The sequence below is a fragment of the Oncorhynchus tshawytscha genome, unplaced genomic scaffold (assembly GCF_018296145.1).
Source record: "Oncorhynchus tshawytscha isolate Ot180627B unplaced genomic scaffold, Otsh_v2.0 Un_contig_7960_pilon_pilon, whole genome shotgun sequence".
NCBI lineage: Eukaryota > Metazoa > Chordata > Actinopteri > Salmoniformes > Salmonidae > Oncorhynchus > Oncorhynchus tshawytscha.
Window position 1 is genome coordinate 89,809 of NW_024609238.1, and position 15,340 is coordinate 105,148.

Here is a 15,340-nt window from a genome sequence, read left to right on the forward strand (position 1 = left end):
TCTATATTGCCCTAGTCCTTGAAATAAAAGTTCAAAAGAAATAAGATTGATATCGATAGTTACAGTAGATTGTTGGTGATGTCTTAATAATGATTTTAGCAAATTAATGATCTGACCAACATTACAAGCAGAATGTTTACCCTGCTATGAATAGAGTAGGGTCGGGTGAAATTGGAAGTTGTAAAGTATCATTCTGGACAGCATTACTAAGACCTGCAATGATCCCCAAAACAATTTATCTTCAAGTTCAGGCATTGTTCTACCCTACTGCCTAACGCATGTAAGCAAAGCTAGTTTCCAAAATGCATATTTTCACAAAATTGCAGATGGTCTACATTACAGCTCTGAATCATTGTCTTAAAGCCTCGTCAGAAAACAAGCCATTGACAATTCCGACAACTTGAAACTCCTGCCGTTATTTTATCAGCAAAAAAGTTTTCCAACCCAAAATGTTCTCTCTAATATTACAGCTCTTTTAAAAACAAGCGTATTACCTTTCCATGTAACATATTGTATATCAAGCATTCAATATCCTTATCTAACAGCAAATAACACTTCCTCTGGTCAATAGATCATAACACGTCATTAAAACCAACACTCCTTGGTCTCACAATATGATCAATTTTCTTTATAAACTACAAAGCCAAAAAACCTTGAGCCATGTGCTCTTTAAAAAACATACTGCCGCCTATGCACCATGAATGCACTCAGTACTGTTGGGGCGCATTGAATGTACAGTACTCCTGATCCCGTCTTCAGTGAGATGACGCAATGGTGAGTGTTGTATGAAATGCACCACCTAGTGGAGAGGAGAGAGCACTAGAAGCAGATATGAGCTAGCTACTAAAATGTGAGAACGAACCCAGCACAGGAATTGAGCATTAATGCTGTCTGGCAAATTGTTACACATCTTTAAATATATAAGAAAATCATGAGCTGAGTAAGAGGTGGGGGGGGACAGATGCAAAGTGGGGTGAGAATTGAGGTATGACATTCTTTGACTACTCAGAACCCAGAGGGAAACTGCTGAGCAAAATGGGAGCAAGAATATGGAAGATTGGGGGGGTGAGAACCAGAGAGATGAATATTGACCGTGTTTAAAGGATTGGGGCAAGGAGAACACATTTTAAGGGGATGATAGAAAATGGCTAAGCAAAAGCCCCCAAAATGCTGTACAGGAAATGGGTATTTCTTGGAGCCAGCAACTTATGCCAACATCCCACCCTGAACAAACAAAGCTTTCGATACAGTTCAGACAAGAGAAGAGCAAGTGGGAATGACAAAGTGGGTAGAGCAGAGGTGTCAAACTCATTGCATGAAGGGCCGAATGTAACTAGGCAAGTCAGTTAAGAACAAATTCTTTACAATGACGTCCTACCCTGGCCAAACACTAACCCGGACGACACTGGGCCAATTGTGCGCCGCCCTATGGGACTCCCACTCACGGCTGGTTGTGATACAGCCTGGAATCAAACCAGGGACTGTAGTGACTCTTCTAACATTGAGATGCAGTGCCTTAGACCGCTGCGCCACTCGGGATCCCTGAAATTCATGACTATTTAGTGACCTTAATTCATCCACCAAGTACAAGGGTGGAGCAAAAACCCATGGAAACGCAACCCTTTGTGGAATGAGTTCGACATGTGGGTTAGAGGAATTTAATATATAAACAAATATCAAAGCAATGGTGAGGTGAACATAGTGAACAGTGTGATGGGATATTTTAAATAAATGGTTCTTTATTAATCATCGGCTTCCAAATAAACTAAAACTCAAGGATTCAAACCTTTTTTTATGCATCTACAAAAAAACAACAAAAAAAACAAACAGAAAAGCCAAACTATTTCACATCCATGATTGCGTTTTCAAATCATTGGTTTTTGGGAGAGAAAAAAAATAAACGTGTCCGCTTCTTGATCTTTGTGAATCCATAAACGAAAAGGGTCCATCTGCACATATCCACCTGTGCTCTCAGTGTGTGGTGTGTGCTGTTGTTACCATCTGACCATGCAGATTGACCCCATTCCATACACACCTCTCAAACAGGATGTACAAAAGCTTGCGTTGAGCATCAAAACAGTGCAGGGCCCTAACAAACAGTAAAGGCTCCTTTCCCCTCCTCTCCCCCCAGGTGTGCATTTACATCACTGAAAAGAAGGACCAATTTCATCTACAAAGTGACAGGAGAACAGAGCAGGGGAAAGGAAGGACATACAAACAGAATACAATAAACCTCTCTTTCAGACACACGGACATACATACACTCAAACAGTTAAAAACAGTATCAGAGAAAAAGAGGACCGAACCCTAGGTACTGTCTGTTTTGTTGCTGTTTGGTGATGAGGGGAAAAGTAGGGAGGTAGAAAAGAGTATGGGGGGTGCTTGGTTCAGGAGGGGGTCCAGTGGGTGTTATTTCTTGGCCTTTCCGCCTTTGGCGGAATTCCGTGGCGGGGTGACGGGGCGTCCAGATCCCATTCCTCCACCTCCACCATAAGAGTAGAGCTTCTTATCCGCTGGCTTGAGAATCTGAGGAACAGAGAGGCTTTCTTTAGACAGCTATAAATATACATATACTCCTACAGACTGAACACTGCAGCACGTAACAGGTAAGACAGGGGACTGGCAGAGCTTAAAAATCTAGACTGACAGACAGGAACAGCCAGACTGAAGGAGAGAGAAAAGCAGAAGAGTACACACCTGAAAGGAACACATGAGGGTCTCATCCACACTCATCATGGCACCGGCATTATCAAACTCTCCACAGTAGTTAGGGGCAGAGAACAGAGTAACAAGCTGTCTCTTTGCAAAGAACTCGTAACCGTCTTCTACCACCTGAGGACAGGAATGAAAGAGGTAAGAACGCAATGAAAAATAAACAGGAAAAATACCAGGAGTGGATAACCAACAACTGCAGGGCCATCAGTACATTTCAAACAGAGGAGTTATCATCTTAAATGAACACAACCTCCATCGCCAGTAAAAACACAAAATGACACGCTTTAAAGATGGAATCCGCATCGGGGGAAACAGAGCCACTGTTCACCCCAGCACCTTTGTTGTTGTTTGTGTTGTGAAACGGAGTCTTCGTCTTCGGCAGCATAGACCAAAAAAAATGCGGTACATATTCTTCTGTTCTATCGCGCGTGCAATGATGTCAGAGAGGAAAAATAGGGTTTGTTGTTTACAACTTCAGTGTTGTTGTAATATCCCAAACAGACGCGGCAGTGTCACCAATTAAGGATTCCAGCTTTTAAAAAAGTGCTTCAATATTTTATGTAGGTGCAATGACCTTTGATCATCTGATTTCCCTGATTAATAACAAAATCCCTATATTCTTCCAAACCTACCATTGGTCTGACAGTGTCCTGCAAAATGCTCTCTTCCCAGCCCCTAACCCCCATCCAAAACTCTAAACCACTGAGCTAAGCCATTACCTGATGTGCCCTGCATATAAGGTCCATGTCGTGTTTGTGCAGAAATTTGGCCACCACGTCTGCCCCGAATGTGAAAGAGACCCCGCGGTCATTCTCGCCCCAGCCCAGGACATCTTTGTCTGGGTCGGCCCAAAGCAGGTCACACAGCAGGCCCTGGTCAGGCACATCTGTGGGTCGCATCACTCTGCGCACCTGCTCCATGGACTGAAGGTCTGGAGAGAGGCCTGGACAGAACATAGCACACAGAAACATTACATCACCATACAAATGAATGCGGACTGCCATGATACGGTCTTATACCACCAAGAACAGGAATCTCTGAAATCACACCTTGATAACTACCACCTCTTATCACACGTATAGTGTATACACTTGAGTCATCTTCCACCACAAACACTTAAGGGGAGTGGTTAATCCAAACGATCATGGGGCCACCAAGTGCTTATTGATAAGGCCCACAGGGGAAAGACCCACGCACACAGATCATGCAAGCATACACCACCCACCTCCATGGCAGCAGAAGATCTTCTCATCTACAATGGCAGCCACGGGTAAACAGTTGAAGCAGTCTGTGAACGTCTTCCACAGCTTGATGTTATACCGTCTCTTACCTAAAGAGGAGCAAGGGGCATTACTAAATGGTTAATACTCTGTGTGTGCTCCGGTCTCCTGTTGTTAAGCATGTGTTCCAGCTTCTCGTCTCGGTACTTACACTCGTCATAAAAGCCATAGATACGGTTAATGGAGGCACACTCGTGGTTGCCGCGCAGCAAGAAGAAGTTCTCTGGGTATTTGACCTTGTAGGCCAGAAGCAAGCAGATGGTCTCCAGGGACTGCTTCCCTCGGTCCACGTAGTCCCCTAGAAACAGGTAGTTGCTCTCCGGGGGGAAGCCTCCGTACTCAAACAGCCGCAGCAGGTCGTAGTACTGACCATGGACGTCACCTGCAGGGGGCAGCACAGAGTCAGTCACTACCACACCCTCCCTGACTACATTAGATCTGTGTGTGTATACAGGCCGTTGGACTGAAATAGCAAAGGCAATTAGAGATTAGAATTCTACAGTAAATCAGACAATCAGTCGTGTTATGAAACCTTGGAGCTTTCACTATCAGTTGTGTCAGAGAGGCGCAGCTGCTTTGCTACACTGGCATTAATTACTATGAAACCAATTTCAGCCATCATAACTTATCCAATATGACTCACCGCAGATCTTGAGTGGTGCCTCAAGCTCGAGCAGGATTGGCTGGCTGAGGAAGATTTCGCGAGACTTGAGGCAAAGGCCACGGATCTCGTTCTCTGTCAGCTGAACGTTCTTGCCTGGCCGAGAGCCCTTAACTGGAGAGAGAAAGACAGAGCAAACAGAGTGAGGACTGACGTTGCGCTTATTGGAACAAACATGCTAGGCCAAGACCATGGAAACAACACATTCACAAATAGCACAGCCACACATCTAGCACACCAGAGCAGAGAAACCAATCAATATCATGGCCCCGCTGACAGCACAACCCTGAGCATACTGCAAAGCCAAGGTGAATCTGCTCACACAGCATAAGCCAGGAGGATGAACTATTTGATGTGAGAATCTCAAGGTTACAGAGCATGAAACCTAAATGAAAAGGGTGTTGTGGTCTTTGTTTGAGCACTCAAGACTAGGGGATGATGGCAGTGTTGAACTGAGCACCAGCAGAAGGTACAGGCCTGGCTGTGTGTGAACCAATGTGTGCAGTGTGCACCCAGCCCCAGAAGCACGTATGAACACACCACCTGCCTGTCTGCTGATGTAACCAGGACAGAGAGGCTGCAACGGAAAGAGGCACACGCAGCGAATCTCAAACAAGGATCAAATACACTGCCCTTCAAATCAAAGTAGGCCTAAATCACAATTAAATAAACATATCATTGATGGCCAACTTCAGAGCTCTCTGGTTACAAGTACACCGCATGCAGTCTGGTAGCATAGAGCCTGTTAACTGACAGCAAACGTTGCTGGGCCGCCTCTGACCACACGGCAGAGCTAAGCAGGCTAGTAGTAGCAAGATGGTAGTAGCAGGATGGTAGTAGCAGGATGGTAGTAGCAGGCTGGTCTGAGATGTGGTCAGGTCACAAGGGACACATGCACAGTGCTGAGCATCTTCCTGAGGCAGGCTGTCCCCTAACTCTGCATCTCAAGAATCTTACATGTTTGTTGAGTACAGTAGCTAGTTATGACATTTACACATTCTACCAGGAAAAGGAAAACCCACCCTGTGGCTGTGTAAGTGTTACATGTTCATCAAGCAGAGGTGCAAATCCACAGTGTAACTGATATGAGTGTTCAATGATCAACACAGACAGGTGATCAGCTCTACTGGAGCCACAAATTGGTAAAATGTTTAATGTTATCGCACCATTGTAGCCCTGGAGCAGCAAATACTCTTAAGTATGTTGGCATGATTTGCAGGGCAGCTTGAGGCTTTTGTGGCGCTGCAGGTCAAGTACAGGTTTAATATGATCAGCTGGATGAGGCGCCTACTTCAATCTCAATACTCCTTCCAAACTAGAACCTTCCCTATAGCTGCAAGGGATCACTACAACAGCATATCTATAGTCAAACAAATACAACAGTAGGACTGTATTATTCAGAAATCCTGTTTGCATGACAAGCTCCAGGCAAGGATATAACAGAGCATGTAGTAAGTGTATTCCAGTGACTCATGATGTACGGGGGACTTGTGCAAGAATGCGCATCAGGGTTGTTTGTGTCACAGAATCAATTCCACCCCCTTTCCTGCACGTTCTGCTGTCTTCCCTAGGTGCAGGTGAAAAGTCAAATGCCAGCGCTCTATAAACCATCACAGGAGAACTAGGCAATGACAAACAAGCATCAACAGAAAACCTAATATCAAACCATAGACACTTGTTGTGCTCCATCATGCACCTGGTACTGTAATTGCTGAAGATAAATGGGTTAGACACACTTAAGAGAGCAGAACAATAAAATTGCCTGAAACCCTTCAGTGACATTCTGCTTTACAAGCTGGGTACAGACAGTATTCTTTACAAAAACACACACCGGGGTTAATTGAACACTTCAGCTCAAACTGAACGTTGCTGACCTTGCCAAATACCAAACTAGAGAACATGCAGTTATCACACAACACAATGCCACAGATGTCTCAAGTTGAGGGAGAGTGCAATCGACTGCAGGAATGTCCACCAGAGCTGTTGCCAGAGAATGTCATGTTCATTTCTCTACCATAAGCCGCCTCCAACATTGTTTTAGAAAAATTGAGGCCAGTTGGACGTACTGACAACTGCATACCACGTTGTATAGGCGAGCATTTTGCTGATGTCAACGTTACGGTATGGGCTGGCATTAGATGCGAACAACAAACATTTGCATTGTAATCGATGGCAATTTGAATGCACAGAGAAACCATGATGAGCTCGTAAGGCTCATTGTCGTGTCATTCACCCGCCGACATCATCTCATGTTTCATAATAATGGACGGCCCCTTGTCGCAAGGATCTGTGCACAATTCCTGGAAGCTGAAAATGTCCCAGTTCTTCCACGACCTGCATACTCACCAGACATGTCACCCAACAAGCATGTTTGGGATGCTCTAGATCGACGTGTACGACAGCGTGTTCCAGTTCCCGCTAAAATCCAGCAACTTCACACAGCCATTGAAGAGTCGTGGGACAACATTCGTCTTGGGGATTCGAACCAGCAACCTTTCAGTTACTGGCCCAACACTCTAACCACTGAGCTACCTGCCGCCCAACTATGTGAAGGAGATCTGTCACAAGATACTGACTGGTTTTCTGATCCATGACCCTACCTTTTTTGTAAGGTATTTGTGACCAACAGATGCATGTGTATTCCTAATCATGTGAAATCCATAGATTAGGGCATAATGAATTTCCTTATTTGAGCTGTAACTGTCAAATCTTAGAAATTGTTACATGTTGCGTTAATATTTTTGTTCAGTGTAGTGCTTTCACAAAAATATATTCTGCCCTAATAAATTCACAGGTAGTGGGAGAGGGGCACACATATTTGTTCTGAAAATGGAGGATGGAAACGGACGAGGACTTCCAGGTAGGGCCTCAGCAATAGATCTAAATGAGCAGTGTCATGTTAGGGCAGCAACACAGGCCTTGGCCCTAAAGAGTGAAATGTGGGTATAAATAGGGTAGTGCTGCTTGTCACTTTAAACCTGGATTAGGGTCGGCTAAGCCATGACAGAGCTTACTCTAAAGTTAGCCACATGGCCAATGGCAACAGTGAGCTTAGAGAAGGGGCGTGGGGGATGGGGAGGGGGTCAGACAAAGGGATTTCTGCTTTGCTGGTCACGGGATAGAAAATAAAAAGTTGGACAAGCACAATAGGAAAGCCATTGGGAATCAACAGTTGGCTGGCTTCAGATTCCCCTCCTGATATGTCCATGGCTGATATGGACATCCTCATAGATGGTGACAGGAGGTGGTAGTAGCGGCCTGGACTGACTGTTCAGATGTACAGGTCAGGAGGCTGATGGTTAATCCCATTGAAACTAGTCACACTGTCACCACATTTAACTGGTTTGCAAACATTGTCACCAGGCTGGCCCATGTGTTACGGTGTACATGGTGCAGCTAAAGGTTGATGGTGGCCAGTCACCATTCTCTGTCAAAAGAGTGATTAAGCAACCAGAAGGCAGTTACCTTGGCTTGTCTCTACATCATAGAAATACATCAGGATTGGATGGACAAAAAGACACAGGTGATGGTTTATGGACTGGCCAAGACTTCAAAACTAATTTAGAAAATGCCATACATGACGTGTTAGGCTAATTATGACAACTCTCACAACAGAGGCAAACACTGCCTTGTAATGAGTTGCCACACCGCAAGAGAAAAAAAAGGTCCGCTATATACTACCAGTACAGCTGTTTTTTAAAATTATTTTACTTAACTTGTCAGACAACCTTATCATGGACAGAGTAGAACACGGTTTCCACAACACTTCCAGCCATCAAGAGCCACAGTCAAAGTCAGAAGGGGGCTAGGGCTGAGCGATATATCTAATTCATTTGTATGTGCATTTTAAAGCGAAATTACAAACACATGCATCTCAAGAATAATGTTCTCCCGTTTTTATGAGCTTTTATGTCTGCTTGTCTTTTTACTCGTGCTGTGTGCACCTTCCTATTCACACACACACACCAAGCCCTTCCCCATAACAACAAAGTTGATAGATTACTTCTTTCTCCATGACAACAAGCAGTTTCAACTGGCTATTTGCATTTGAGGTTTGGTACAACAGAATCATTCATATGGACACGAAACAATTTTTTTTACTGTATTTAACCAGGAACCTTTCCAAGTTGAGAACAAGTTTTTATTTCAACTCCCAAAATTTAGCACAGAGTAGACCCTGTCTAGTCTACTAGCTGTCATGCGGTTTATAAACAATGAGCATAAAAAAACAACTAAAACATTATGAAACACCATTTGATCAATTGCAAATAAGACATTTTTTGTTAACCAAATTCAACACCCTTTTTTTGTGTCTTCCTCTCTGGTGTGATATACAAATTTCAGTTAATTACTACAGCTCCTGCCTTATTTAACCAGGTCATCATTCAACACGTTTCATTTACAAACTGCAGGCCTGGCCAAGATAAAGCATTGACCTCCAGTCCCCATACAAAAACACCATCTGCTGGAGAAGACAGATTTTGGGCCCAGCTATTCCTCTCGCTTCACCTCTTCCTCTCTGGTGTGACTCACAAATTTCAGTTAATTACTAAGCTCCTGATCAGTCAGTGTCATGGTAGAGCCAAAGATTTCATCAAACTAACGGGCCAGTGCTGTCTGAGATGGTGTTTTTTTTTACTAACGAACAAACAGAGACTAGTGGGCAGAACAATCGGAATGGCCGATTAATTAGAGCCAATTTCAAGTTTTCATAACAATCGGTCGGTATTTTTGGGCGCCGATTTCAGATTATCTTTTTATTATAATAAAAATATATATATAGTTTTATTTAACTAGGCAAGTCAGTTGCACATTCATATTTTCAAAATTTTAATTGTTTTACTGCCTTGACAAGGGGCAAAACGACAGATTTTCACCTTGTCAGCTCAGGGGTTTCAATCTTGTAACCGCACAGTTAACTAGTCCGAGGAGAAAATGATCACGATGTCTGCTCTAACCATTGCACTCCACGAGTAGCATGCCTGCTAAGCAAATTCCATCTTGTCTCAGAAGCCACAAGGTAAATTGCTAGCTAGAATTAAACGGATCTTACAAAAAAACTATCAATCATAATCACTAGTTATAACTATTTTCCATTTCTTTATTTTACTAGGCAACATGAAGAACAAATTCTTATTTTCCATGATGCCTAGAACAGTGGGATAACTGCCTGTTCAGGGGCAGAACAGACATTTGTAAAATGTCTGGGGATTAACTTGCAACCATTACAGTCAATCCAATGTCAAAAAATAAATACCCTGCTGCCTAATCCAGTTTGATACAGTAAAATCTGTATACATCAAGATCAATAGATCATTGCACACAGAGTCAGGTATATGCAACAGTTTGGGCTGCTTGGCTTTGAACTAATTTGCCAGACTTTTAAACTAATTTGCCAGAATTTTACGTAATTATGACATACATTGAAGGTTGTGCAATGTAACAAGAATATTTAGACTTTGGGATGCCACCCGTTAGATAAAATAGAACGGTTCCAATTTCACTGAAATAATAAACATTTTGTTTTCTGAATTATAGTTTCCCAGGCCATTCGATCATATCTGGCTCAGCCACTGTGCTCATTTCTGTGTTATTAGGTTAGATTTAGTAGCTGATTTATAGAGCAGTCTCTGAGCAGCCTCAGGCCCATTAATCATTTATTCAAACAGCACTTAAGATTGCTTCTGCCAAGTCTCAGCATCTGTTTATGACTTCAAGCCTATCACCTAAATTTAAGGAGTTGGCCAGGACTGAGGGCAAACCTTTGTGGAGGGCAAACCTGTGTGGTCGAGTGTTCCTGGTTCGAGCCCAGGTGCACCAAACACTAACACCTACAGTGGGGACGGAAGCTATACTGTTACACTGGCAATACTAAAAAGTGCCTATAAGAACATTCAATAGTCAAAAGTATATGAAATACAAAAGTATAGAGAGAAATAGTCCTATAAATCACATTGTTAATTTTTAATAAAACCTCTTAAATTATGGTGGAAATTGAAGTCTTTGTCAATAACAAAAGTTTCATATGTTCTTTGTTTATATACGTTAGCTTTTACATGGCAATGACAAAGGTCAAACATTTTTGTTTTTGCATTATTTAAACCAAATTGAACATGTTTTTATTTATTCCAGGCTGCAAATTAAGTTAAAATAAGTGTTTTCAGTATTGTTGCTGGTCATTATTACAGACTTTTTTTCAACTCCCTCCAAATTTTTTTTTTTTTTTTTTTTGAGATCGGAGTCTGGCTAATGGTCCTCCAGGACCTTGAAAAATGCTTCTAACAAAGACCATCCACAGTCCCCTACCTGATTTGTTTGGGAACATTGTCATGCTGAAAGACAGCCACATTTCAATCTTGGAGACAGACTGATGGATAACATGGTGGAGCCAAAGATTTTTTTTTAACTCAAAATCTCAAGATAGACCACAGCCCCTTCATTTCTTTCCGGGAACAAACAGTCATAGTGGGCAGAACCTGGTCCCTTTGCAGAGCCAAAAGAGCCCCAAGAGGTCCATGATGTTTCCGTTCCCCCATGCTTATTTGCATATTTCCGTTGGAACACCTACTCTGATTCTTTGTCCTCCAAATTTGCCCTTGACTTTTTCTAAACAACATTCTAATTGTTTTATCTTTGACAAAGGGTAAAATCTCCAAAACTTAGTCCTTCTTCATAACAAATGCTTTGAGAACAGAAAACTGTGTTGGTCAAATGTTTCATCAAGGAGAAAATGATCACATCTGCAAAAATCCATCTGTTCCATCTGGTCTCACTGCCGGCCACTGGGCTTTACTGATCACCATTTAGGTAGTGGTCCCAGCTGTCAAGGATCATTCACACTTATACATCCGATGAAATGTCTGGATTTTTTGCTCAGCCCTACAACATGATGCATCATTTTACCATGATGTGAGATCTAACACTGAGAAAACAGACATGTGAAAATGTCAGTGGTCTGTATGTCTTCCAGTCAATAATTGTCAAAACAGAAATAAGTGATAGCCTTAAATTGATACAGTAATAATCTGTATACATCAGATTCAATAGTTTCAGCCTGGGAAGGTCAAAACAAGTTTCAGGTGTTTGACAGCTCTTTGGTCTTAAACCAGTTAGACCAGTTTGGAGTGTGACTTTTTCTGAGACAAGTTGTGGACAGAATGCCCCACTTCTTTTTCTGAACTGTTCCCAGGCCAGCAGAAGGTAATGTCTGGAGGCCACAGGAGCCTCTTAAGCAGGAGGCCCCTGCAGGTTTAGTAGCCAGAAATCTTGCTTGTTTGTCTGGTGACCAAATACTTATTTTCCACCATAACAAATTTATCAAAAATCATGTAAGTTTTTCTGGATTTTTTCCCCTCATTTTGTCTGTCATAGTTGAAGTGTACCATGATGAAAATTACAGGCCTCTCTCATCTTTTTAAGTGGGAGAACTTGCACAATTGGTGGCTGACTAAATACTTTTTTGCCCCACTGTACATATTATTCAACAGTCATTAACCTCCACAATACTCCAAGAGTGGTGTGGTGGTCACAATCAGAAACACGGTTAGCGGAATCGTTTTAATCCATCAATACATCCATAAGCTGCCCACAACAAAAGACTTGTTCTGAGTAAAAACCCAAGAGAAAGCGAGACATTAGGCCTGCTACTTGCAAACAACACTGTCCCTCTCATTCCCCAAGACAGCCCATATTTCTACTATTCATGCTTCTGTAGCCGATGTGAAATACCCAGCTAATTTGCTGTACAGGCTAGTAGTGTACAATTACTACTAGCCAGCACCGCTAACTAGTGCTGGCTCAGAGCTTGAAGTAGTTGTTTCCCTAGCACTTAAAGGGACACTGCTGTTGTGGAGCTATAGGTAATGATGCTTCTTGGGTGACAGCTGGCTGTGTTCAGAGGGTCCTTGGTTCAAGCCCAGGTTGGGGCAAGGAGAGGGACGGAAGCAACACTTCATTACAAATCTACTAAGATCGCAGAGAATGTAATGTGCCATAATGTTTCCACCTCTAGTGTTCACAGTATGCACAACTTTCAGTCCTGCTATAAGCTACTTGGCCAATGAAAAACAAACAGAAATCTGGATATTCCCTTTAAAACCAGGGCACTGATGTTTCCTGTCCATGGAATTTGGAGTATCACAGTAGTAGTTATCATGGTGGAAACAATTGCACCAAATGAAAGCCAGTGTGACCCATTGGTGCCCTTCACTCTGTGTAACCAACCACTAATGATATGGCTAAACCCACTGTAGCTTGCAATTAAACAATAAAAGCAAGTTATTACTTCAGCCAGCACGCTTTCAGCACATGATAATTGCATCCGCAGCCCTGAAAAACATGCTTAAGTATGCTTCTCCCTCATCCAGGCATGAATTGCAATGAGCCTGCTCCTACATACAGCATCCTCCATTCAGGCTGCAAATGCATCATTTCCCTCCTTAACTAGCTTTAATGGGCATTGAAAAAAACTGAAAATATGCATACTTTCTTTATGAAACGATTTGTCTTTTCGGACAACTTTTGGATATTGCACATTCTTGGTTGAACATGGTGTGCAACATATTATATCGTCCAAAAATATAAACAATTGTTTCTCAAAAATAAAGTAAGCATAATTCCCTTGAATGGGGGATGTTTTATGTACAAGCCGATCCATAGGGGGACACTAGTGTAATACCGGGAATGCACATCCAACCTAGACGATAGTACATGGGCGCTAGATCTGTACTATCGTCTGCCTAGGCTACAGTATAGCCGATGTGTGCTAGACAGCTAGCTAAATACTGGAAAACAAAAAAACGACATTATGGAAAGATTGGCTGCAGGAAACAGTAATAAATGGTAAACAAAACCTACTAACCGACGTTACTGGCTAGCTTTGTATTCATTTTTATAACAGCATACACTAGACAGAACACGGAACATATTTAACGTTACAGTAGCTAGCTAGAGTTAGTTAGCTAACAGTACCATCGTAAAATAGCGGTGTTTGTCATCTTAATAATGATTTGCCATTAATACTAATAATACAACAAAATGGGCACTTCAGGACGAGTGATAACGATTGAAGCAGCAAGCCAGCCATCTCTCATTTGCCCTACTAGTTCGTAGACCTAGGTAACGTTATCTCGCGCTCTAACCCGGACACATCGTTTTCAAAGAGAACAGCTAACTTGACGTTAAGCCTGCTAACTACGCTAACATACACCAGACATCGTTAGAATTCCGACGCTTCTTTGAAAATACAACAATCCAAATAGCAAATGATTCGTAATTAATCAAATTAAGTGTCTTGATTCCTAGTTAAGTGCAAATCCTCACCTTCCAGAAGACGCTGTATTATGGAGTCGATGTTTAATTTGTCCGGCTCCGCCATTTTACTTATATTTTTTTGTCGTGGTTCAGGCAGTCAAGACCTTCGTTTCGTGTTGCTTCTTCGATGAGACAAAAAAACAAGTACCGATCACGTTAAACAAACAACTAGGCAGCTTATATTTTGTTATGTCAAATTGAGGGAAAAATGTAATTTGGCTTTACTTTCCCTTCCGTGTTGTAGCTAGCTGGCTAAATGGGTTATAGCTAGCTAGTTAGTTCAAGCTAGCTATCCGATGTTAGTTAGCTAACAAACCAAACTACCCGCTTTAGTTATAGATAGCCAATAATGAATGATGCAAATACGAAATGTTAACATATAATCAACCTTTGATTTGACAATAGTCTTCCCGTGTAGAAGACAGGGCCCTTTCAGGTCTGTTTAGTGTCTTTTTGTCTTCGTATTTCAGAGTCCCCCTTTCTCTTCCCCCACTGAACTTAAAAAGGGCCGTGTTGTTCAGGGGAAGCGAGAAGACAGGGGGTTGATACTAAGGCGAGTTTTAGATTTACTCAATGATGATTGGGTCACTGCTTGATTTTGAACCCATGTTGTCGTTTTCCATTGGATACATTGTACATCCGTCACTCAGTGGTGCCCCACCTCCAGCTGTTTTACGGATGACATCAACGGTCGTCACTAGTTACCACTACTGAGGTATAAAGAACTACCACAGCCACAAAGTCAGAAACTCCGCCTATTTTTACAATGTATCTTCTTAAAATGTGATTTTAGACCTAGCCTTTACCATAACCACACTGCTAACCATATACGCAACCCTAACCCCAAATTAAGACCAAAAAGCATGTTTTCAATAATTTTTACGATATAGTCCATTTCTACTTTGTGACTGTGCTATCTAGTGGAAACCGACGTCAACGGGGTTGGTACCGGCAAGGACTGCCACCGTGTGTTAGAAGTTAAAAGTGTAAGGCATATTTTGCATTAGGGTAGAGTCCAGGGTTTCCCAAGCTCAGTCTTGGTTTTTGCCCTATCACTACACAGATTATTCAAATAATGTAGTAGTTTAGTGTGTCGTGTGTATAACGTTGTGGGAAGGTAATATGTGGATGTTGTGCAACCCTAATTCATCTCTTTCCAGACATTCCTAATTCCTTCCCATAATCTCCACAAATTCACGTTCCTCCATTACAGGTCACTATTACTCAATCCTCCTCCTTACTTGTTCTTTACCGGTTTCCAAATCCATCCCTCACCTCACTGTGTTCCTATTCGTCAGACAGTTTCGACAGAGGTATGGGCAAAACTTTTCCTTGGAGGTGTGGGGCATGGGGTGGGACATTGTGAGTTCTG

The 15,340-nt window shown here is 42.4% G+C and overlaps 1 protein-coding gene across 2 annotated transcripts; it reads right to left on the reverse strand.

Moving 5' to 3' along the window:
* Positions 1–1,719: 1,719 nt before the first annotated feature.
* LOC112259017 (serine/threonine-protein phosphatase alpha-2 isoform) lies at positions 1,720–14,510 on the reverse strand. Of its 2 annotated transcripts, none has more exons than XM_024433771.2 (8): positions 14,357–14,510; positions 13,978–14,090; positions 4,639–4,770; positions 4,147–4,377; positions 3,941–4,045; positions 3,435–3,658; positions 2,698–2,832; positions 1,720–2,526 (listed from the first exon to the last, which is right to left on the reverse strand). In XM_024433771.2, the coding sequence occupies exons 2-8, from the start codon at positions 14,030–14,032 to the stop codon at positions 2,410–2,412; spliced, it is 999 nt and encodes a 332-aa protein (XP_024289539.2). In that variant the 5' UTR covers positions 14,033–14,090; positions 14,357–14,510; the 3' UTR covers positions 1,720–2,409. The 2 variants fall into 2 exon arrangements, with proteins under 2 accessions (XP_024289539.2, XP_024289540.2); XM_024433772.2 differs by having other exon boundaries at positions 13,978–14,087; positions 14,357–14,497.
* Positions 14,511–15,340: the final 830 nt, after the last annotated feature.